The sequence below is a fragment of the Hydra vulgaris genome, chromosome 03 (assembly GCF_038396675.1).
Source record: "Hydra vulgaris chromosome 03, alternate assembly HydraT2T_AEP".
Taxonomy (NCBI): Eukaryota; Metazoa; Cnidaria; class Hydrozoa; order Anthoathecata; family Hydridae; genus Hydra; species Hydra vulgaris.
The window spans coordinates 41,773,268-41,800,064 of record NC_088922.1 but is presented as its reverse complement, the minus strand read 5'-3'; the positions used below and the strand labels follow the sequence as shown (position 1 = coordinate 41,800,064).

Here is a 26,797-nt window from a genome sequence, read left to right as displayed (position 1 = left end):
AGGCAGTGCCTTTTCTGCTCTACAGAACTGTGTTATTTGTTTTTTTGAATATTTCAATGATGGAAGATGGTTGCCAAACAAGTCGTGAATTGGCCGAAAAAATGAACTGCAATCAAAAGACGACCCTCAATCATCTTCACTCAATGGGATTTGCTGAAAAACTTGGAGCCTGGGTGCTTCACAAGCTTAGTCAGCAAAACCAACAAAGTAAGTTGTCTTCAGATTGCTGCTCAACACCTTGCACACCATTGAGCAACATGTGGTCATAAACAGAGCTTTTTGTACCGAATCTTCATGGGAGATGAGAAATGGTGCCTGTATGTCAATATGAAACAAAGAAAGGAGTAGTTGACCCCAGGAGACACGATGACGCCAAGAGTCAAGTAAGACCTCCACCCAAAAAAGACCATGATCTGCATTTGGTGGGACTCGGAAAGCATGATACACTGGGAAATGCTTGTAAGGAACGCAACGGTCAACAAGGAGCTCTAAATTGCCCAACTACGCTGCATAAATGAGGCAATGCAACTGAAAAGACCTGACCAACAAGACCAAGTCATCTTACTCCACAACAATGCCAGACCACAAGTCATCAAAACTGCACTCCAAGAGCTCGAATGGGAGGTTCTTCAACATCCACCATACTCTCCGGACCTTGCGCCAACAGATTATCACCTTTTCCGCTCCTTGTCAAATCAAATGAGAGGTGTTAACTTTGTCGACACCAGACCAGGCGATTTTTGGCAGAACAGCATCAACAAATTGGTTGAGAGGTGGGAGAAGGTTGTAAACAGGAACAATGAATACATAATTGATTAATTTATTGTTATAATTATTGTTTTTGTTTAAAGAAAGCTCTTTGAAAAAAACTCAACGAACTTATTCCTCAACCCAATATATATATATATATATATATATATATATATATATATATATATATATATATATATATATATATATATATATATATATATATATATATATATATATATATATATATATATATATATATATAAGTATGTTTTTTTTTTTAGTATAATCTAAATAAATTACAATAATTATATAAACACTGCAGGCCAAAAGTTTCCGGACGCTTGGCATTTTTATATAAAAAGCTAAAATATATCCTGTATCATTAAATTAATCAACAATATTAATTTATAATACTTAAACTTACTAATTTTAAGTGTTTATGTAAGTTTAATGTCAGTAATTGGGTATTACTGACCTCAAACTTACATAAATAAGTTTGTTGTTTTTAATTGTTTATTTTAACATGATATATAGCGTTACATTACTCTTAAGAGTTTGGTCTTGTTAAAGTTATTTATTTGTTGAAACATGAAGTAAATATTTATAATATAAAAATAGCCAACTAAAATGATTAAGAATATTTAGTTTTGTTTAGTTTTCATTTGATATTAATGACGGTTGCATTAAAAAATCTTGAAAAAAAATTATAATTTGACTATTTAATTAAAAATATGGGTAAAAATTTTCTTTAACGGTTGCAAAACGTTTTGAAATAATTACATTACATATAGACAGTTATTCAGTTCGTAAAATTTGCAAAAAATTGAAAGTTACCAGAAGTACTGTACAAGATACCATCAAACGATGGAAAGAAACAGGCATTTTTGAAGACAAAAAAAGATCTGGTAGACCATGGAAGACAACAAAAGCAGAAGATAATAGTACAATATTGATAAGTAAAAGAAATCGAAAACTTACGGTCCCAGAAATAACATCAGGCTTTAATAGGAGTCATTCAAAATCTATTTCATTAACCACTACAAAACGACATATTAGACGAGCAGGACTTTCTGGCTGATAGCGGTCAGGAAACCGTTGCTATGGATTGGAAATAAAAAGAAAAGGTTACAATAGGCTATAGACCACTAAAATTAGACAGAAGAAGACTGCGGAAAAGTACTATGGACCAATGAGTCCAAATTTGAACTGTTTGGGCAAAGACGTAGAATTTACATCAGAAGAACAACAAAAGAAAAAATGATCCCAGAGTGATTAGTGCCGACAATCAAGCATGATGGTGGGTCAGTTTTGGTATGGGGATGTTTTTCTTCAGCTGGTGTAGGTGACCTAGTTAAAATTGAGGGTATTATGAAAAAAGAACAATATAAAATAATTCTAGAAAACAATGCTATACCTTCTAGCTTAAGAACTATTGGTCGTGGTGTTGTTTTTTTGCAGGACAATGACCCTAAACACACCTCAAAATTATGTAAGAACTACATAAAGGAACAAGAGGATAATAGTGTACTCAAAAACATGACCTGGCCGGCCCAATCACCAGATTTGAACCCAATAGAGTTACTGTGGGAAGAATTGGACAGAAAGGTCAGACAAAAATGCCCAACATCCAAAGAGCACCTGTGGCAGATATTAGGAGAATCTTGGTTATTTTTTTGACGAAAAGACAATTTAATAATTATAGTGTTGTTAGTATTTTTTTTATTTCATTTTTGTCTTTTTTTTTTCTTTAATAGTAACTATATGTATCTTTTATAAAATAAATATGATATTTGAATTTTTTTGAAATAATTATGAGAGTTTTAATTAAAAAATTAAACAAAATCCAAGTGTCCGAAAACTTTAGGCCTGCGGTGTGTGTGTATATACATATATATATATATACATATATATATATATATATATATATATATATATATATATATATATATATATATATATATATATATATATATATATATATATATATATATATATATATATATATATATATATATATATATATATATATACACACACACTATTGTCCATAATTATGGTTGTACTTTTCGATATAAGATATGATAGTTTACCTTAATATAAAACTAATATAAAGTCTGATTAGATTAGTTTATAATTTACTTTCCTTTTAATCACCCTTAGCGACAATACCCGCTATACATATTCTTGACATTCTACTTAATGACTTATCCAATTTGTCGAAGTCAATTTTATGCCACTAACTAATAAGTTTTTCCACATCTTATGCATCATTAGGCATTAGTTTTTAACATTACTTTTTATTGCTCTCATAAAAATTGGATAGGAGAGAGATCTTGTGATTGGGGACACTAAACCATTTCATTTAATATTTGATTGTTCTTGAACTCAGTCAAATAACTTAAACAAGTTTTTGAAAAATATGTTTTAGATTTAAGCTTCAAGGCATTGAAGTATGTATTGGACAAAACATTTGCAACCAACATCGAACAATGCTAAAAAGTGTTTCTAATTTTACATGTCTTAAAAACGAAACGAACTATACTACCACAGCAAACAGTTCAGGAGTCTGGAGTCATAGCATGCCATGACATGAGCAATCAGCTGACAGGTGACAGCACACAGGCAGAATTTCGTTGACAAGTGCCATTTTACAGCGGACAAAACAAGTGCAACTTTTTTGGTTTGTTTCATTTCCTTAAGTCTGGTCTGTGTCAACGTCACGGAAGTTTTTTAATAATTAAAGGAAGTCCCCAGAAGTTTCCAGAAGCTTCCAGAAGTTTCCAGAAGAAGCATCTGGAAGCATCCAGAAATATCCAGAAACATTCAGAAGCATCCAGACGCATCCAGAAGCTTCAAGAAGCATCGAAAAGAAGCATCTAGAATCTTCCAGAACAGGTTCACACAGGTTCATTTTACTATATAAGAGACATGTAAATCGACATGTAATTCAGTCAGTATATGGAAGTCAATCAGTCAGTATTATCAAGACAGTTTATCAAAGTGAGTTTTATCAAAGTGTTTTATCGAAGAACATCAATACAAGAAGAAATACAAGTGTTTCATTACATCAATACAGTCCACATCCAACCAAGACGTTGTGTTCCACAGAGCATTATTGTATCATCACAAGGTCAATGTAACACGGTAAGCCTTGAGAAGCATGATTATTTATTTTTATTATTTCTATGACTTCAAGTGCAAAAATGGCTCCCGACAGTTTTGGATTGGAACTAAGAAAGAAAATTATTTGCGATTACGTAAGTGGAATGTCACAAAAAAGTATTTGTGATAAATATCGCGTGAAAAAATGAACTGTATCAAGACTATGTTCCAAATATCGTTCTACGGGGAAGTTGGCAGCAGATAACAAAGGTGGAAGACCGCGTTCCACCACTTCTAGAGAGGATTCTATAATTTTCAGATCCGTCAAGAAGGATCCCTGGATATCATCAGTTGATTTCACTAAAAAACCAGAAGAAAAGACTCCTGTTTGCTACATCTCATATTGACTGGAATGTGCAGAAATGGCAAACTGTCCTGTTCAGTGATGAATCGAAGTTCAACATCATTGGGAGCAATGGCATTTGCCGTGTACGTCGACCGGCCAGAAAACGCCTCGATTTACGTTACTGCCATAAGACTGTGAAGCATGGTGGAGGCAATGTAATGGTCTGGGGGTGTTTTTCTGCTAACGGTCTAGGTCCAATACATCGAAACAATGGAATAATGGACCGTTTCATGTATAAAAATATCCTGAAAGATGTTATGTTACCTCATGCTGAATGGAATATGCCAATAAAATGGGTTTTTCAGCAAGACAACGATCCGAAACACACTGCAAAAGTAGTCAAGCAGTGGTTTCAAGACAACCACCTATAGGTGATGGATTGGCCGCCTCAATCTCCGGATCTCAACCCTATTGAGAACATGTGGGAGATCGTCAACTGCAGAATTAATCATGAAGGTGTTCGTAATAAGGATCAACTGTTTGAACAAATCCAAAAGACCTGGGCAGCAATTCCACAAAGTTTCATTGATCACCTAATCGAATCTATGCCTCGAAGATGCAAGGCTGTGATCGACAACAAAGGATTCGCCACGAAATATTGATAGCGAAATACAGCTTGGTCAACATTTTGTCGAGTTGCACTTGTTTTGTCCAGAAGGAAATCAACTTTTTTTAACACTTTTGATTAATTTATTAATTTTCGTGTACAAATAATAAACTTTGTGATGAATAAAACTTGAAGAACTTTGTCTCTAAACAGTTACATAGTTATTTCTTTAAATTGAAAAAATGCAGCACTTTTATATAAAGAAACTAAATTAGCATTATTTGGTTGCACTCGTTTTGTCCGATACTGTATATATATATATATATATATATATATATATATATATATATATATATATATATATATATATATATATATATATATATATATATATATGCGGTAGTGGTGTCGTGGTAGTGCGCTCGCTTTGTAAGCGAGAGGTTCCGAGTTCGATCCCCACCACGTCCCTGGTAGTACCGCGCTCAGCTTGTTTCTCCGCGCAGCGGCCTTGTTCGTCAAGGTTCGTGTTTCGGAGTTATAGAGTTGAGAGAGGGTTATAACCACAATTAAGTAGCCTCCTCGTATGTAGTGGCCTTCTCGGCCTTGGGGAGGTGAATTAACATAAAAAAAAAATATATATATATATATATATATATATATATATATATATATATATATATATATACTTACATTTGAGGTATAAAAAGTAATACTTTTTATACCTCAAATGTTCTTAGGTTCTTAGCAAGCACAACATTATATAATTATTATTTCTTTAAAGAAATAAAAACATCTTGATTGTTTTTTATATTGAGTTTTGATTAGCCAAAGAGTGCAAAGGACAACTTTGTAACAAATAACATTTTAACAAAATGAAATTTTATTTCAAAAAATCTAAGTTGGTTCAACTTCACATATATTTAGGAATGGAATACCATAATTGAAAACAAACCTCAGTTTCCTCATATGAGATTAAATTTTTTCCATATTTCCTAAGCATAAAAAAGCCTGGTGCCTAGGCCTTTTTTTTATCAAGTATAGAGTATAGGTATCTGTATTATTAATAAAAAGATCTTTTTTATTACTATTTGTTTTTAACTAAATTTTAATAACTGAATAAAAAAACAAACGAAAATCTCAGATAAAATACTTAAAATAAAAATAATTTGGTTAATTATATTTTCTCCGATATAAATAATATAAAAAAACTTACAAATATCAGTGTTTAAAGAAATCCAAGATAAAACGGAAGTCCCAGGTTTAAATACATTCTCTGTACTCCTTATTATAGGCTGCATCAATGAAAGCAAAACTTCAGGTATTTTTGACTTGATTACTGCAAAATTGTCTACACACTTACAAATCGATGCATGTAGTAACCTTATATGAGGCTCGCGCAGTTGTAATTCAATAGCTGTAGCAGGCACCTTTTTTAAAATAAAATTTTTTTTTTAATTTTAGTATTTTATTTAAATATAATTTCAATAATATTTTATTAAAATATGGAAAAACTGTTCAATCGTAAAAAAAAGCTTTATTGTGTTTTTGACCTAAAATTTTAAACTTTTTTGTCAACCCAAGTTTTAACAATCAATCATTTCTTAGTTATTTTCAAATTTCATTAATTTCATACTGAGCTAAATTTTTTATTCAGTGATATTTAAATATTTATCATTATTAACCACATATACAAAAAATATACTCCAAAATTTTATTAAACTGTATTTAACTTTTTATTTAATCTATCAAATCGAAGTTACAATTAACAACTTTTTATTTAATCTATCAAATCAAAGTTACAATTAACAACTTTTTATTTAATCTATCAAATCGAAGTTACAATTAACAACTTTTTATTTAATCTATCAAATCGAAGTTTTTAATTTTAATAAAATTTTTTAGCAAAATCAAAAGCAATAAAATTTAAGCAATAAAAATTAAAATGAAAGTAAAAATCACCTCCAGAGACATTTTTTGCATGTATTTTATTTCTTTCATCAATTCAAATATATGTGGATCAAAATTCACATGGAAAACCTGAAAATATAAGATACAAAATGAAACAATTAAAAACATAAATGTAATCAAAACTATCACAAGATTTCTTTACAAAACAAAAAAACATGTTTTATAGTATTAGTATGTTTTATTTTATTAAAGTGATCATTTTTACTCCCCACCGACCATACACCGACCAAAATTGATACACTATAAACCGACCAAAATTGATTGAAAGTAAATTTGTATTTAAAAAGAATAAGTAAAATGAGTGGTTATTTTTCCAACATTTTATTTGTAAAACCATTTACCAGTTTGCACCATCATTTACCAATAAATATTTACATTTGTGTGATTTTTGTGTGATTTTTTTTTTTTTTTTTTTTTTGTAGCTTTTTCTTTTTCTAAAGCCTTCAACCCAGATCAGTAACTTTAACCCAGATCAGTAACTTTAACCCAGACCAGTAACTTCAATTAAATCAGTTGTGTTAAAATAACAAAACAAAATAAAGTTTTTTGAAATCTTGTTATCTTAGGTTTTGATGATTTTTGATTTTTTATACATACATACATACATACATACATACATACATACATACATACATACATACATACATACATACATTGTGTACCTTAGTTTCAGGGTGTCTCACAAGCAATGAAGCACTCAAGCTATATTTAACATGCTCCACAGTTTTCATCCAGTTTTCATGATAAACCATCTAAATAAAATATCATTAATTTTTCAATTCATAATATAAAATTTTACAAATTTTATATTAACATCTTCATCAACAGCACTTACTTCAAATTCAATCAATGTTCGTGCAACTCTGTTGTAACTCTTAACAACTTTATTTGCTTCAGGTGTCTAAAAAATTGTAGGTAATATATATTACAACACAATTAATATACATTACAACACTAGCACACTATAATCTTATACACCAATACAATTCACATCAATTGAAAAATAAAGAGCTTGCAATACTTTCTGCATTTTCTAATACTTTTTTAAATTTTATAATACCCTCACTAATATTTAAAGTGTTGTTTATGCATCAACCAAATATAGAGTTTTGAAAACAATAGCATATATGTAGCCAAATTTTGGTATTGTTTTTTGTTAAATCTATTATGTGTTAATATTATTAAAAAAGATTTTTAAATATTTAATTTATATGATTTTATTTATTATAAGTTTTGCTTTTGCTTTGGTCTTAGTTTTGTTTAGTTTTAGTCAGAAGTATTATTTAACAGTAACCAACAGCAACTGGTTTAACTCATTAAAAGAATCAGTGTTCAACCTTCAAAAGCCAAAACAATCATTTAATTAGTAATCACTCACCTTCATAAAATATTTGTATTCTTGTTTTGCTTTATTTTTTTTAAACAAAAAATTTTAAATTTAAATTATCAACTTTGATTATTTAATCAAACTGCATGAAATTTAATAATATTGTAGATTACAAAAAAAGCAATAAAATAATAACCTTCAATAAATCTTCACATCGACTAAGTAACTCCATTGGATGTGCTATTTGTCGAAATAGTTGTCTAGACCAAGCAATTTTGCTGGAAATCTTAAATATGATGAAAGTTTTTAAAGATGAAAAAACTGTCAAGATATATATTATATTATTAAATTGTAAAACTGTCAAACTATATATTACATAATATATTACAAATATAGTTTATTAATAAAAAAAGCTATGACACCTAGTAAATTGTTTGCAAATCTATTAATTTAAACATCTTGAATAACTTGAAGAAAAAATAGGAAAATATAATATTAAAAACTCTTCATCAAAATTTACATAATTTTAAATCATTTTATTAATATATATTATATATTATTTATATTCATTTATATTTAGTACAGGATAATATTTTAAAATGAAAAAAATATCATTAAAAAAATGATGTATTCTTATTATCTACATCATCTCAGTAAAAAAATTATTATTATTTTATTTACAACACAATAAACATGAATTTCAATTAATACTCACTGGAGGCATATCACGAAAACAAGGGGGATTTTCTTTTTGTTTTTGATAAATTTTCTTTATATGATCAATTTCTCTGGAAATAAATAGTTGTAAATATATATTATTATAATATTTGTTTGACATTAACATCAAAATAAATAAGATCTATAAAAGTCTGGAAAAAATATAAATTTCAAAAATTTTCTTTCACTGAGTATTCTGAAAAATGTTTTATAAACTTTTAAATGTATATAGATGCTAAAAAGTGATTGATCTAAGGGCATTTCCAAAAAAGCATGCACATAATATTCTATATATTAGTTAAGATTTCCAGAAAGTTACAGGATTGCACTATGTATCATAGAGTCACAACATTGTTTAAATGCATTTTATGTATGGTCACACAAAGAAGTTGCACATGAAAGTTGCAAAATTGTCAAACTATCGCAACATTAACACACAAAAATAATAAAATGATAAAATATATATATTTAAATATTTAGGTAGTCGAAAATATGATAAAAATTTTTTTGTTATAATTGCTTTTTAAAATAATAATGGTAATATGCGTATTGCTTTAAGTTCCAGCTTCTAATTGTAAAAACAAAGAAAAATCACGCAAAGAAATGGAATTGCCCCTTAGTAATTTTGTATTATTCAACACCCAATTACATTGTAATCTGTGAAAAATCTAAAATCTCTATGTCAGAGAGCATTGTAAACTGTAGAGTTGAAAAATTGAAAAATTAAATATTTTAGCATAAACATTTTAATTGTTTTGGTATTTGATGTACTTGGTTATTAGAGTGATGATCTTGTTTCCCTGTATCATAACTTGATGAGCTTTCATTAAAGATTATATAAATTTTTATTTTCAAGGTAGCTTTGTAAAAGCTTCACACACATTTTGAATATTTTATTTATTATATTTTTTAGCCCATTTTTAAGATCGTTGAAAGCAAATACATAATAGAACAAAACTTATACAACATATTTGGAGTCATTAAACACCCAAGGAAGGCAACTATTAGCAATGTCATTGTTGTCAAAATTGTGATAGCATGCTCACAGCTCTGGTTAATAAGGGCAATGCAGATCAGGGATCTATATGTTTTCTAGTAGTCTTCTAAGCAGAGACCTCTTTGGTATTCAAAGTAGCAGATAGTTCTGTTCAGAAATCTTCAGCGCAAACAACTGACTGCTAAACCCATGTCAGCTCATGATTATGAAATGAATAACATATTTTATGCAATATACACAGTCCAGGTTTCAAGCATCATAATATATGCAAGAAGAGCTAGAACAGCATCAGAGTTCCAGTGTGCATTGCTGATGTTTAGAACCTGATGTTTTAGAATCTTGAAATTTTACAATGAAAATCGCATTTTTTTTCAGTGTAGAAATGGAAGACATGGGTGAGGTGGTAAAGAAACTTTATGTCCTTTCTCTGACCACCAATTTTACCTTTGCTGAAGGTCATTTTTAATTTATCACAATTGTTTTTCAAATTTAGTCAAACCATTAAGCTCACAGCCTATGACAAAGCAAAGAACGCAATCCAGCAATTGATGCAGACAACTTATAAACTTATAACTTAGTCTCTTATATAGTAAAATGAAACAGTGTGAACCTGTTCTGGAAGATTCTAGATGCTTCTTTTCGATGCTTCTGGAAGCTTCTGGATGCGTCGGGATGCTTCTGAATGTTTCTGGATATTTCTGGATGCTACTGGATGCTTCCAGATGCTTCTTCTGGAAACTTCTGGAAGCTTCTGAAAACTTCTGGAAACTTCTGGAAACTTCCTTTAATTATTGAAAAACTTCCGTAGCATTGACACAGACCAGACTTAAGAAAATGAAACAAACCAAAAAAGTTGCACTTGTTTTGTCCGCTGCAAAATGACACTTGTCAACGAAATTCTGCCTGTGTGCTGTCACCTGTCAGCTGATTGCTCATGTCATGGCATGCTATGACTCCAGACTCCTGAACTGTTTGCTGTGGTAGTATAGTTCGTTTCGTTTCAAAGACATGTAAAATTAGGAACACTTTTTAGTATTGTTCGATGTTGGTTGCAAATGTTTTGTCCAATACTGTATATGCACAATATGTACTTACTTATATTTGTTATTTGTATATATGTTATTTATTTATATATATTTACTAATATGTATAATGTGTACTTATTTATATGTACAATGTATATTTATTTTTAATATAAAAAACGACAATTTGTGATACTTAGGACAAAATATTATCTTACTTTAAGACATGATAAGATATGATTTACTTTAAGACATGATAAGATATGACTTACTTTGTAAAGTTGAACAACACTTTGTGGTACTTATTTTTCAGGTTTAGATCAATACCAAGCAATCTTTTAAACTTATCCAAAAATTCTAAACCTTGTAATGTCTAAATCAAAACATTAAAATAAAAATAATAGAAACAATAATAAAAAATAAAAATAAAAACTAATATTTGTATAAAAATAAGAAAAGTTTTTTTTGATAAAAATAAGAAAAGTTTTTTATTATAAAACTTATTAGATAAGATTTATTATTAAGGATTTCATTATTGTACCTTTTTTTTTTTTTTTTTGTAAATATTACATTAGATTCAAGGTAAGCATAAATAACTTTTATATGTAAAATAAGCCTTCAAATTTCAAAAACACAGATGAAAGAAAAAACATAGCAATTGGTTTCTAATTCGAATAATAATTTACGTAACTGTAAAAGATTTTTCAAACCATGAATCAATGAAAGTTTGAAGCTCTCCTTGAAGTGAATTAACTCCCACTTTAAATTTTTCAAAATCAGCATCAAACTAAAAAATAAAATATAATGGGTGTTAATTACTTTTAGTATTTTAAATAAAAAGCAACACTAAAACAATGTTGCAAAGTTAAAAAAAAACACACAGAGAAGCAGTGAAACATTATGTTCATCTATACACACACAAGCATATTAAACAATTTTGTATATAAACAAAGTTTTTATATGCAACTGAAATTGATTTGAAAATTACTTTAACTTCAGTTTTATGCAAATGTGAACAACAAATTGTGTTATTAGAGATTGGCAAAAAAAATTAACTTTTATTGTGTTTTAGGAGAAGGGGAGGGGGGAGGGAAAAACTTATTTTTCTCCTAATACACATTATGTTGTACTTGTTGTTGTTGTACTTGGGTTTATTTTTAGGTATTTTTTTAGGTATTTTTAGTTAAATGTGTTTGAACAACCTTTTAGTTTACATATTTAAACATATTTAAAAACACAAAATATTTAAAAACACAAAATATGTAAAAACACAAAATATTTAAAAACACAAAATATTTAAAAACACAAAATATCTAAAAACACATAAAGCTTGTAAAAACTTACATCATTTTTACGATGATCAAGAATATCATAATTTTTATTTTTAATGCTGGAAACTAAGTTCACATAATGAGATAAAATACTTTCAATCCCCTAAAAATCAAAATCTATTATATTAATACAAAACTGATTTCACAAAGAATTAATTGGATTATCTAGTAAACTAAAATATAATAGACTAAAAATTTTTGTAATGAAGCAATAATAACAGTATTATAATCATACCTCAATTTTAATTTTTTTCAATACAGAAAGACTTTCAACTGTTTTTAACAAATCATCAATTTTTGTTAAACGATTACAAAAGGCATCAAACTTTCCAAAGATATAAGTTTCGCTAACCGAAAAAAAGTTATATTTGCTTTTAAATAAACTATGCAAAACATTTTTTTTACACTGGTATAACTAAAATATCCAAAGCTACAATAATAAAATAAAATGCATTAAAAAAATAACTTGACATTTATTTCATAATAAAAATGTATAGACAATCTGCATGGTCGTCTATACATTTTTATTAACAGTAGTAACTCGTTAATTAATCATAACATTGAAGTATATAAGTATCTGAATGATACTAATATACTCCAATGTATATTAGTAGATTAATGTATATTTGTATATTAATATTGGAGTATGCTAGTATCTGTAGCTATGGTACATTATTAAAAAACCACAGCAGAGTGCTCAAAATAGACATAAAAAAGGGTTTTCTAATCATTTTTATACAGAGCAGCATATCTTGACAAAATAGATTCCTAAAACTGCTTCAATTGTTTATTCTTGCTTTCTAAAACTACTTATATAGATGTCAACTGATGTGGAATGTAAGTTGTTGATTTGCAACTCTTTATGGTGTCTTTTATTTTGTAAAATTTGCAAAATTGGTTCAAATACTGGAAATAAACAACATCAAGTTGAAAAAGAACTAGAGTTTTCAAAAATGATTTAAGCATCATTAATAATACAAATCAAGGTCATTGAAGTAAAAAAGATGCTATTGTCATATTTATTTTTTTGGTTGTCAATAATTATATCAATGTTTGTAATCACAAACTTTAATTTTTAACAAATTTTCAAATCAGTCACATTATTGGCAAATTAGTTCTGGAAATGTGATTAAGCAGACATTCTAATTTTATTTTAGCCACTTTTAAATAAGTGGATACAGGTCATTACCATTTTTCTTTAACAATCTCTTGCCTACGGCCATTTAACTCCAACTAAAATCTGTTTATGTCAGTCATATAAGACATGGAAGTGTTTTTAGTTTCAGTTTGTCCATTTAGATGTTGATTGAAGTTAGTTTAAAACTTCTGATGGGAGGCAGAATTTTTTTTTCAAAAACTTCCAATAGTTACTACAACATTAATGATTCTTTCATTTTTTCAAAAGCGGTTTTTGTCCAAATTTAATAGAAATCACAAACTTATTTAAACTAGTAGGGTTCATTGAGAGAAACTTTTGGTGTTGCTTTTAATTATTAACTTTGAATTCAAGTAAATTGTACTTGAATGAGATCTAACTATACTTTGTAATAAAAATTTGTGAAAATTTAGATCTATACTTAAATTAGATACATAAACCTTGAATTACCCAAATTGCTTTTTAGCTACATGCATAATTATTTCAGGTAAAAAAAGAATATGATTAGCATGATTTAGGTTTTTCTTAATGATTTTTTTTTTAACTTCTACAAAATATGACTTGAACTTGCATCCAATTTTTCATTCTTATGGCTTTAGATTTTTTTGGGTATCTATAGTTACAGCCAAAAGTTCTGACTTTATATTTATAGCGAAAAACCAATTTTTCTGCATAGTGTACACATTCATTATTAAAAAAGTTTTAATTCAAAAAACAACATACATGAACATAAAATAGAAAAGGAATATAAAACATGTTTTATTACTTTGTGCGGTCTCCTTTAACTTCTAGAAAAGTTTCTATTTGTCAACTTGTTTCAATTTGTCTATTGATGCAACAAAAAATTCACAATATTCAGGTGTTGTTTTTCTCTTGATCTGGTTTTGGAAACTGACACAAATTACCTTATGCCATAAATAGGATAAAAACATGGCATTAAATATAAAAACTTAAAACAAAATCTAACCTTTCAACCAATATATAATTTGCAATAGCCACATATGGTTTTACTGAACTACTAATGACCTAATATGGGTCTGCCTTTTTTTTTTACCTGCTACAAACAATTAACTTATTTTCTGTAAATTTTTAGCTCACCAATTTTTTTTTGTTGCAGAGATATGAGTTGATTTTAAAGGAAAGTTTCTTTAATAATTGCACAGTAATTTAAGAATCAAAATAACATGTTTATTTTTTTAATATGTTACTTTTATATGAAGTTATAATATATATAAATATATATATATATATATATATATATATATATATATATATATATATACATATATACATATATATATATATATATATATATATATATATATATATATATATATACATATATATATATATATATATATATATATATATATATATATATATATATATATATATATATATATATATATCAGGGGTGCGGAGTCCCAAAAGGACTCTGGCTTTATATCTCTACTTTTTCCAAGTCTGTAGTGTCCAGAAGCTCTAAACATGATTGTTGACTTATGATCTGCTATAGGAAAAAAGTTCAAGAGATTTAATGACTTGAAACTTATTGTTTTTAAGCCCGGAGTCCTTGCCGCCATTATACCTAAGGACTCCGTGTTCAAAAAACGATTGTTCCTCTAACTTAAAAGTCTTAATTTTTTTCCTATTAGTAGTCCATAAACTTATTTACATTTTTAGAGCTCCTGGATACCAAAATCTAGCATGCATAAAGTAATCTGTTTGTGACTTTCAAATCTGGAGTCCTTTTTGGGACTCCGCATCCCTGATATATATATATATATATATGTATATATGTATATATATATATATATATATATATATATATATATATATATATATATATATATATATATATATATATATATATATATATATATATATATATTTAAAAAGTATTGAATTCACAACACTGTTTTAAAATTTTCAATACAATTAGCAATACATGCGATGTTGTGAATTCAATACTTATTAAAAAAAAATAAAAAACTTTAACTACATACTTGAAAAAATAAACATGTTATTTTGACACTTACGGTACATCATTTACTGTGCAACTTTCAATTATTCCTAAATAAATTAACAAATTTCATTAAAAAAAGATTTTTTTTAATGAAGGTTGTTAATTTATTTGTTAATTTTATAACTTATTTGATATATTTTTTTATATGGTTAGTGCCTGGGTTTGAGTAATTTCACTGCAGCACATATTTGCACATCTTAATATTCATTTAATTTAAAGTAGACACAGCAGAAATTTAAAAAGAAGCTTAAAGGGTTCATTGAAAAAAATTTTTGGTGTTACTTTGAATTATTAACTTAGTATGAAAAAGTTTTTTCTTTTTTTTTTATAAGTATTGAATTCACAATACTATTTTAAAACTTTCCATACCATTAGCATTTAGTTATATATAGAATTTATTATAAAATTTGTATATATATATATATATATATATATATATATATATATATATATATATATATATATATATATATATATATATATATATATATATATATGTAGATATATAGATAGATAGATATTTAAGGCGCATTAACTTTGCTATTCATACAAAAAAAAAAAAAAAAAATTTTGTTGTAAATAGTACCTAAATTCAAATTGCTTTTCATTATGACTTTCTCTTAATTTCATTTTTGTTTTCTGAAAACTTTTTTGATACTCTTCATTTAACTTGATACATTCACTTATTTTCAATGTGATGATATTCCTAAACACAAAATGTTGCGCAATTAAAAACATAATAACCTAGGCAATTAAATCACACCCCATGCTGCAATAAACATGAGATTATACCTCAATATACTACAACTAATACTAAAATATAGATAATCATCAAATACAGCCATGTGTGAGCTCCCTAAGACCTTATGACACTTTGAAAAAATATTAGATCACTTTTTCACTATTTCATAAGCACATACAATTACTAAATATACCACAACACCATATTAAATACGCCAAAACACCACATTGCTATGTATTTGGTGTGGCCTATTTGCATACATCACAAATCTATACTATAAACATCACAACACTAAAAAACAACCAAAAACCAAAACATAATTCAAACTATACATTTCATAATTATAAATCTAAACATTTTAAATTAAAATCTGTAACTGTCTAACAAACAAACCAAGGATTAGTCCATAGCGCAAGTGAATCTTGTCGAATATATGATTTGCATGATGTAATCATTTGATTTGTAATCTTCACAAATAATGATGTCATTCTTTCAGATGTGTTATAATATTGAGAAATACTATATATCATTTGAATACCATTCATCAAAGTGCTGAGATGCTCAACCATTTTTAACTAAATGAGAAAACCAAATTTTAAAAATAGAAAAACAACCAATAATAATCAAAATATTTAAATTTAGAAGTATAATTAGAAACAGCTAAACAAATAACAAAAGAAAAATAGCACAAAATAGCCTAAAAAATTTTAAAAATCTAAATTAGGTATAAAAATTATTTATACTTTTTTTGTTGATAATTAACCACTATATTCTGCAATTTCAAGACTGTATATAAATAAGATTATTTATAACAACAAAAATAACAATAAAATTTATAATAAGAAGAACAAGAACAACAATAATAATAATCCACGTATTTTTATTAAAACCATAACTATATATAAATATATACATTAGCTGCATATACATAGCTAGAGAAAGTTAGATGCAACTAAAAATAGTTAAACAGGATAAAATGTAACAACAAAAAATGTATAAAACAATTATTTTAATCAAAAAAGGAGATAATAACAACATTAATTTAATAACAATAGTAATAACAAATCAATAGTAAATCAAAATCAAATCAAAAGTAATAACAATAGTAATAACAAATCAAAATGAAAGTAAGAAAAAAAAAACAACTTTTTATATACATTGAGATGTACATGCATACAGTCACACACACCCACACAAGCACTGTGTATGCTTGTGTGAGTGTGTGGGTATGTACGCATGAACGCATGTGTATGCTACAATAATGATTGCAAAAGAAGGATTCTCAAAAAACAAAAAAGATTAGGGAAGACAAAAAACACTCATACAAATACTTGTCACTTTAGATATAAATGTACAGATTTTCAAAAATTTTAGTTTTTGAATAAAAAATTTAATAGAATCCAAAAAGCTAAGCCACTCTTAAAAATAAGGATACACTATTTACACGATGTCTTTGTGGTCTTACCTTGGTCTTGGCATTTCTGTAACAATTTTTGTGCTCAATTTTTTGTCTTAACAAAAAATTTTTGTCATAGTCTTGTTTTGGTCTTTAACAAAATAAACATAAAATTCAACAATGTAAAGACCAAATATATATTAGTTTAAGCAACAGAAAGTGTCTGCTTATAATTTTATTACTTAAACTATATTACTTTATAATATTAAATATTAATTTGTATTAGCGATAAATAATGTTTATTGTTAATACCCATAATTATATGCTCTTATTTATATATAATATATATATTTATTTTATTGGTTCATCATATATACTTTATTTTATTCGTTCATCATATATACTATATTTTATTGGTTCATCATACATACTTTATTTTATTTATATTTATTTATTTATACTATATTTTATTGGTTCATCATATATACCATAGGTATAAAAAGTGACAAAACTGTGATAATTTATCATAAAACGTTTTTAACATGATTGTAAACAATAAATTTTGCAGAACATAACAAACTTATAAAAGTTAATGTGCTGACAAGATTCATCATAGAAAAAAAATCAAAATCACAAAGAATAACAAGCATTTAATTTTTAAACATAAAAAAACTTACTGGACTGCATTTCTTTAAAGGAACAAATATTTTTTCTAAAGTACTCAAGTATTTCATGTTATCCTTTGCTTCGTTCGCAGCATTTGTTATCTGACAGTCAAACTCTTTCCAGTGTTTAATTGTTTGGGACTTTGCAGCAAACAAAACACCGATTGCTGCCCGACAAGAAGAACTTTTTATTTGACCAAGTAAGCTAGATATATGTAATATTAAATATCAAAAATAGTAAGGTAGAGTGGGACAATGTGGAGCTTCAGGGTATTTTGAGTCTAATTGATATTAATCAGTTTTTCTGAAAAACAACTTTAAATTAAAAAAAAAAATTTCTCTTCAGCTAAAGCAACTCTCTAAATTTGTTTTATTAGCTTATTAGACAAACTATGAGGTAGGCTTTTGATTCAAAATGGAAGATACATTAATATAATGATTTTTATCAAAAAACTTAAACCTAAAAAAAGAAGATAGCAAAAAGAGATTCTGACATATATAGAAAATGATTTATTTCAAAGAAAAAACTCCATAATAATTAAGTCCAGGTAGTTTCGAGAAAGATGCATACTATAAATTTAGTAATTATAAGTAATTTATTAATTATAGAACAATAAATACTTTTAAATCAAAATAAGTATTTATAAAAGCTATTGTTTGTAGTTTTTGGGGACAAATCTTTTAATGTTTAGGAGAATTCTTTTCACAAATGTGTTAGAAATTTTTTGTTTCTTATTAACTCAATATCATCTGAAGTTCTTTTGACATAATTTATTTATAAACATAAACTTTGTTGGTAAATATCTTATTGGGAACTAAAATCTCTCTATAAATTGTTTATTGTCAATTAAAAATATTACATTAAATAGGTAAAAAAAAAAAAAATTTGTGATAAAGAAACCAATGATTATGTTAAAAATAAGGTTGTTTTAGAAATAAATTATAAGAAAATATCATATATATAAATAATCATTTTCAAATACCAAATTTAGATTTCATCAGTAATTTATGTTATATTAGTTTTAATGATCTTTAACATAGTTTAAAATTAAATTTAATTACAATGCAGTACTTCAAAATAAGCTAATGAAACAATTTAACTTTTAACAATGTAAATATCATTGTTGTGTTAAAGTTACATTTATTAGCATTACATGTTTTTGTTGTGCATTAAAATCTCATAACAAGGCCTATATACATATATATAGGGTCATTTCGGAAAAAGCGAGCCAATAAAACTAAAATCAGTGTGTATTAATAACTATGTGAGATATCTTAATACTTCTTGTACTAGAAAACTCTATAACAGATACCTAAACTATGATATAATGTAAAGTGAGCCACACTAATATAAAGTGAGCCAAGTAAACTATATATGATACATAGGAAAGGCTCGCTTTATATTAACAAATTTATAAAGTGAGCCACCATTATTGGTAAAGCGAGCCAATAGCTTATATGATTATTCTAAAGTGAGCCATTTAGCTTTTATTTCAGACAAAAATTTACAAAATTGGAAGTATTATTACAAATAATATTTACTAAATTAATATTAACTTTATTACCTACGATATAGTAAACTGGTATTAAAAGTTTGCAAACATTAACCTCAAATGCATACAATGCAAAAAATTTAAAGAACAAAAGCAATATAAAAATGTCAGCGACTAGTCTAATAAAAATAATACTGCTAAAGCTGCAGATAAATGATGCAGTACAAAATGCAAAATATCAAGTCTTAACTAGAGTTAATTTACTTAGTTGTTGTTTGAACACAATCAGCACATAGTTGTCCACGCACGGTTATTTCGATACAGCTCTCATGTAACCAATCACGGCACGCGTCACACTCAATCCATTCATCATCAATGAGAGGATCAGTTGCTTCACCATATGCAAACCCACAATATTTGCAAATGTCCTCTTCTTTTTGTTTCTTTTCTTTTTTGGATTCTTTCTTTTTATTTATAACCTTCTGTTTAACAGTTTTCTTCTGTTTCTTTTCTTTGCTGGTCTCTTTCTCTTTAGCTGCTTTTTTTGTTATTGGTTTGGTTCTTTCTTGAATAAATGCTACATTTTCTTCTGATGTCAATTCATAAGATGGTGGTTTCTTACGTGGCCGACTGCTTTGTGGTTAATCTCTGTGTGGCACTGGCATCAAGTTTTCGAAAGACGAGGTCTGCTTGTTCAATTGACACAATTGCATTTTCATCAGTGGTAGGTAAACAAGTACTACCAGCAATATCAGTATTGACATGTTGCTCATGCTGCTTATCTAGGCGTGTATTAGAATTAGATGCATTAATATTATCTTTATTAGCTGTATCAACAAGTTTAGTACTAGAACTATTTGAAATATCTGGCAATTGCATTTCATTCAGATTAATTACGTCAACGGATTCGGTCACAGAAATCAACTGCAAATTCATAGCTGCATTAGGTACAGGTGGCTGTTCAATACTCGATCGCAGTGGCAAACAAGAATTTTCAATATTTGACAACATATTGGGCTGAGAATCCAATGGCTCGGTTTACCTGAATGCCCTTGGCTCGGTTTATCTAACAGTTATGCAAAACCGAGCCAGGTTGAAAATTCGATTAAAAAACTTTATCATCGCTCAAATACATATCAACACAGTATTTTTTGAAATAGTTTCTCATATTACTAATATTACAATCATATTTACTATAAATAGTGTCAAATATGAAATACTCACTTTTCTTAATTGAAGCTAAACAAAATATAAGGTCTTAAAGCGAAAAAACGTTTTGTTACTACTCGAATGATTATAATTATACTACCGCGAAAATAATTGCTTAGCAACTGTTTTTAAAATATTCATTAGACTTTAAAATGAATAACTAATATTAAATAAATTGTTATAAATCGAAAGCATAATTTGATTTCGTAAAATTGCAATATTTAGGCGACCGGCTCGCTTTATCCGATGGCTCGCTTTATCCGAAATGACCCTATATATATATAAATATATATAGTTAGTTAGTAGAAAACGCTGTAACTGGCAGAGCCAGTGAGTGTGTTATCAGGCACACTTTGACAGCCGAATTGATCGATTGCTGCTCATCCAGCAATCAATTGCTGCTTTAAAGCTGTTGACTGAAGGCGATTTAACAACTTCTTCTGACAGAGAGTTCCATACATTCGCTACTTGATTAAAAAAGAAGTTTTCTCTGTGCTTATGTTTTTTCATTTCCTTGAAATATTTAAAGCAGTGACCTCTCGTATGATTATTAACTATTGGAAAACGATTGCCTTTTTCTAATTTGTAAATATTATTCATAATTTTATACATTTGTATTAGATCTCCTCTTTGTCTCCTTTCCACTAGAGTAGTTCAGTTTAATTTTTATAATATATATAAATATATATATTATATATATATATATATTTTTATATATATATATATATATATATATATATATATAAATATATATATTATATATATATATATATTTATATATATATATATATATATATATATATATATATATATATAGTTTGTTGTCTTTGGGAAGAGCGGAAGGAAAAAAGTGATTCTTACGCCAACACATACATCACTTTTAATTACTTTTGACTTTTATCCAACATTTGCGTGTTTGTTGAAAGTAAAAACCATTAATTTAATTACAAATAAATCGTTTTTTAAAAAAACCACAAAAACGCAAATTTAATTGACTAGAATGTTTTTAAAAACATTCTGAATGTTTTTAACAATATAAACAATGTTTTTATTTTTATTTTTTTTAATAAAATGTTTTTATTTTTAATTTTTTTAATAAAATGTTTTTATTTTAATTTTTTTTACTGTAAATCATGCGCGGAGTGTTGCTACATCAACTATCTTATAGCCTGACTCGCAAGGGAGTGCTGCTACATCGACTGACAAATAGCCTGACTCGCAAGGGAGTGCTGCTACATCGACTGAGGGTTTGGTTGGGGCAGGCAGTCTATCAATTAATAAAAAAAAATAATTCCGGTCTTGAATTTTAATTTTTAATTTTTGTCAACAAAATATGGAAAAAACTTTCGGACAACATCTAAGGGTTCTATATATACATATATATATATATATATATATATATATATATATATATATATATATATATATATATATATATATATATATATATATATATATATATATATATATATATATATATATATACACTGAGGCATATTCGTTTAGACGCATCAATTTTTTTCTCTTTATCTTAATTTTTATCTATGTATTGTCAACTGATATGCATGCAAGTAATTATCAAAATAATTGTTGTGTTGTGAGCTAATAAAAATCACAAAAAAATTTTTTCTGTGTCTCTTTATCAACATGAGAGTATGTTTGATATACAAAAGTACATTTTTTAATTGGAATATATCTATAGACGCAGTCATATTTTTGACATTAAAAGATGGAAGTTAGTAATGCGCATGTCCTCCATTACACTGGATTACCTCAAAAATTTTGCCTTTTATTGACTTTACTAGTCGTTGAAGTGTAGTTTGATCCAACTTGGACCATGCTTCAAGGATTTTACACTTTAACTCAGTAACAGTTTTAAATTGGTGTCCGGCTGCTTTAGCAGGCAATAATAATTTATTCTTTATTTGTGTTGTATTCAATTTATTTTTGGTTGCTTCGAAGCGAATTCGATTAATTTGCCGATTTGTTAATACTTTTTTGCCGCTTGTTGCTTTTTTTACACCGTAATTGTCACCTTTTGCAATGCAGTTTCGTACAACATGGTCAGATCTTCCAATTTTTCTTGCTATTTCTCGTATAGAAAGTGCTGGTGAGACTTCTGAGCCACGATACAAATTAATTTGTATTTTTTCAGCATCTGTCAAATACTTTCCTTTAGGCATTTCGTAAAAATGATACTGGCAGTATCAGTAAAAATGATACTAGGCAATAAAAATGATACTGGCAGAGCAAAAGATCAAATTACACTAAATATTTTCAATTTATTTGTGTAAAAGTGATTAAAAGTCAATAATTACCGTTATTAACCTGATTGCGTTTATAGATATATTCCAATTAAAAAATGTACTTTTGTATATCAAACATACTCTCATGTTAATAAAGACACATAGAAAAAAATTTTTTGTGGTTTTTATTAGCCCACAACACAACAGTTAATTTGATAATAACTTGCATGCATCAGTTGACAATACATAGAAAAAAATTAAGATAAAGAGAAAAAAATTGATGTGTCTAAACGAATATGCCTAAGTGTATATATATATATATATATATATATATATATATATATATATATATATATATATATATATATATATATATATATATATATATATATATATATATATATATATATATATATATATATACATGCATTTATATATAACAATTTATAACCTATTTAATTTAGCCATTTTCTTTCTCCAATATAATAGTTCATCACTTGGTCCAATGTCATCAGCTTCTTTTCGAATCTAAAAGATTATAATGTATTACATAAAACTGTTATCTATTACACAGATTAATAAAAAAAAAATTTATTGCTTCTGAACAAATAATACATTTTTCTTATAGCATTTCTCATTTTGATTTTAAATATGCTGTATAATATTCTGGTTGTTTTTTACCAATGAGTAAAATAACAAACAGGGTTCATCATTTTAGGCAGGAAACAATGTAACACAGGTTTACATCTATGCCTGCCTGTTAGATGCTAAATGGGTGTGAGGCTGGTCAACAGAAATTTTCTGTTTACCCCTAAGTTTTTGGATAGCAGGGTTTTATAAGACAGTAGCCAGATGCATTTAAAATCAGGGTAAGCAGATTGTTTTTATTGAGACACCATTTCTAGCCTTTTCTCAAGCAAGAACCTTGAGGCAAGGTGTATAGTCAGAGTTATCTTTTTTTAACCTATACCAACAAAATCACATCCTACATGGCAGCAGGGCATGAGGCAGGTTTTACTGGACTATATGTTAAAAGTAGCAGGATGATCATGATGATCCTAAACATGATTTGACCTGAAGTAGTTAAAAGAAGTGAACATATTACTGGATATTAAGAAATTACTACATCTAATGAAATTACTGTACATTTTACTGGGAACTGCAACAAACTATTGACACTGGAGCAATATCGTTAAGTTTTAAATGGCTGTAATAAATATTTTTATATATAAATAATATTGACAGCAATAAATATACTATCATCCATCATCAAAGCAAAGTGTAAAAACTTATACTTTTTTTACATTACATAAGCTAAAATTATAGAAAAAATTTACTTTTTTTTTTTATACCCAATTTCTTAAAAAAAAATTGACTTTTATCATTCATATTCCAAAAATCAAATTTCATCACAGTATTAGTACAAAAAATTTATCACAGTATTACTACAACAACAGGGTTCAGTCTCTTTTGTATAACTAAGTTTAACAAGCTAATTTCTTTTATAACTTGTTCTATAATAGCAAAAGTTATTTTCTATTGATACTTTTATATTTGTTATGACATTATTTCTAGCAAAATCACACAACAGAAGATTTTAACTACGTGTGCAATTGGCTTTCTATTTTACAAAAGTTTTTAGGATCACTCTATTTCTGCTTGAATCACATCTGATAAATTATAAGTATTTTTAAGGAACACTTAAATTGTTTTATTAAAATCCGTAGTAAACTCAAGACCCTCATTAAAAAATAAAAAAATCAAAGAAAAGTCAAAGAACTCCAATTAACTAGCTGGGTTAAAGAAGTTAAAGAACTCCAATTAACTAGCTGTGTTAAAAGCCGAAGAACTCCAATTAACCAGCTGTGTTAAAACATCAAAAGAATAAAAAACTAAAAGAAAAAGAAAAAAAGAAAAAAATATTGCAACAAAAAAAAAATATTTTAAACATTCTTTAAAAAAATGTAACTAAAGATTAATATTTTAAAACTTTTTTAAATTATTCATCATTTATAAGTACTTTTTGTAACTTATATTTATTTTATTTGCCAGTTTTTAATTTCTTATTTAGTTTATTTATAAACTTAAGCTTATTTTTAATTATATTTTTTTCATAAATACCATTCTTAGGATTCTCCATTCTTAGGATTAGTATATTTGTTTTTTATTAACGATTACTATTTATTTTGTTTGTGGTTTTTGTTTGCATTTTGTTATTATTGTTTGTTATTTCTTTTAGGTGATATACCACTATTAATATATTACTTATATATTTTTTATTATGATTATAAATGTTATAAATATTAATAAATCATTGTCAGTTTCTTTACAATAACTGTGTAGATTGTTAGGTTACGCCAGTTTTTAACTTATTGTAACTTTTCCTATCTATGTATATAATATTCAATTTATATGGTGTACATAATCAATATAATAAAAAGTTTTTGTTTTGAAATCTATTAATGATTTGCTTTTATTATATTTTTTTAAATACTATTATCAGTTTTGATAATTTTCCATTATTATCGTTGTTATCACTTTCTTCTTATTGTTATTTTCATTATTATTTTTATTGTTATTATTGTTTTTTTATTATTATTAATATTATTATTATTTGTATAAGTAATATTATTTGATATCATTTTCATCAGGTTTTTACTTTAAATTAGCTTCAAACTACTTTTAAATATCCTTGATAATTAGACCTTAATCAGGAATGTAATAATAACACAGCTGTGTTATCCAGCACTTAGTTATAACTGTTAAGGTAATTTTCTACCTTTTTTTAAATCAATATCCCTCTATAAGCAAATTTGACGTGCACTAATTGTGGCATTAATTGATTGTTTTTTATTTATGAGATAACATTGCAATGAACCTTGTGTGGCTCAAGTATTCAAGCTGCTTAAGTAATAATAACCATTGTAGTCTCACATACTTATCACTCAATTCCATCATACAATTAATATCAAGCCTGTTTTATGGGTAGTATATAAAACTATTTGGAACAAAGCATGAGTTACTCCAGAGAAATATCAATAAAATAAATATATTACTCAAAACATTGTTCTTGCTTTTGTTATTTGAAAACAACAATCGCCTAGACTTTTTTGAACAATTTGCTTTAATGAAACTTTTGCCTACTTTTTTATTTCTAATTGTTCTTTTATGCAACCTAAAAAAGTAAAGACCAAATCCAAAAATGTAGTAAATAAACATTGAAAAACTTGTGTTAAAAAAGCAACTTTAAAGCTAAAAATTACTTATTTTAAAAAGCTTGATTGAAATAAATATAATCAATCTCTTTAAATTATAATATATTATATATGAATAATTTCAAAAAGTCTTAAAATATTAATTTTTAGCTATGAGGTATTTAACTATTATTTTTGTAATGAATATTACCTGTTTACTTTCAATAAGTACTTGCTCAATTTGTTTAATCCATACCAGTACAAGTTTTTCAATAGATACAATTAAGTCAACATTTGATGCTTATTTTAATAATAAATAAAAAATATATGTATTTATATATATATTAAAGTTATAAAAACTACAAACCATAAAAAAAATTTAATAAAAATTACAAAACTAGAAAAGGTCTGGGTTATGTTTAACAACTATTTTTTAAAACAAAGTATTTTTGAGTTTTTAGTTTCACTTCATGCTTAACTTGATTTATGTATGTAACCTC

The 26,797-nt window shown here is 26.8% G+C and overlaps 1 protein-coding gene across 3 annotated transcripts in view; it reads right to left on the bottom strand.

The window, feature by feature from the left end:
- LOC100209217 (dynein axonemal heavy chain 5) overlaps positions 1–26,797 on the bottom strand; it is a 132,397-nt gene that overhangs the window by 84,298 nt on the left and 21,302 nt on the right. For all 3 annotated transcript variants that reach the window (XM_065793250.1, XM_065793249.1, XM_065793251.1), the window contains 15 exons: positions 26,509–26,597; positions 23,555–23,631; positions 18,168–18,360; positions 16,488–16,669; positions 15,939–16,058; positions 12,406–12,517; positions 12,184–12,273; positions 11,531–11,626; positions 11,112–11,212; positions 8,819–8,891; positions 8,300–8,389; positions 7,612–7,677; positions 7,439–7,528; positions 6,768–6,845; positions 6,022–6,235 (listed from right to left, as the gene is read on the bottom strand). In XM_065793250.1, coding sequence (XP_065649322.1) covers positions 6,022–6,235; positions 6,768–6,845; positions 7,439–7,528; positions 7,612–7,677; positions 8,300–8,389; positions 8,819–8,891; positions 11,112–11,212; positions 11,531–11,626; positions 12,184–12,273; positions 12,406–12,517; positions 15,939–16,058; positions 16,488–16,669; positions 18,168–18,360; positions 23,555–23,631; positions 26,509–26,597 — 1,671 coding nt within the window. The remainder of the gene's footprint in view (positions 1–6,021; positions 6,236–6,767; positions 6,846–7,438; positions 7,529–7,611; positions 7,678–8,299; positions 8,390–8,818; positions 8,892–11,111; positions 11,213–11,530; positions 11,627–12,183; positions 12,274–12,405; positions 12,518–15,938; positions 16,059–16,487; positions 16,670–18,167; positions 18,361–23,554; positions 23,632–26,508; positions 26,598–26,797) is intronic.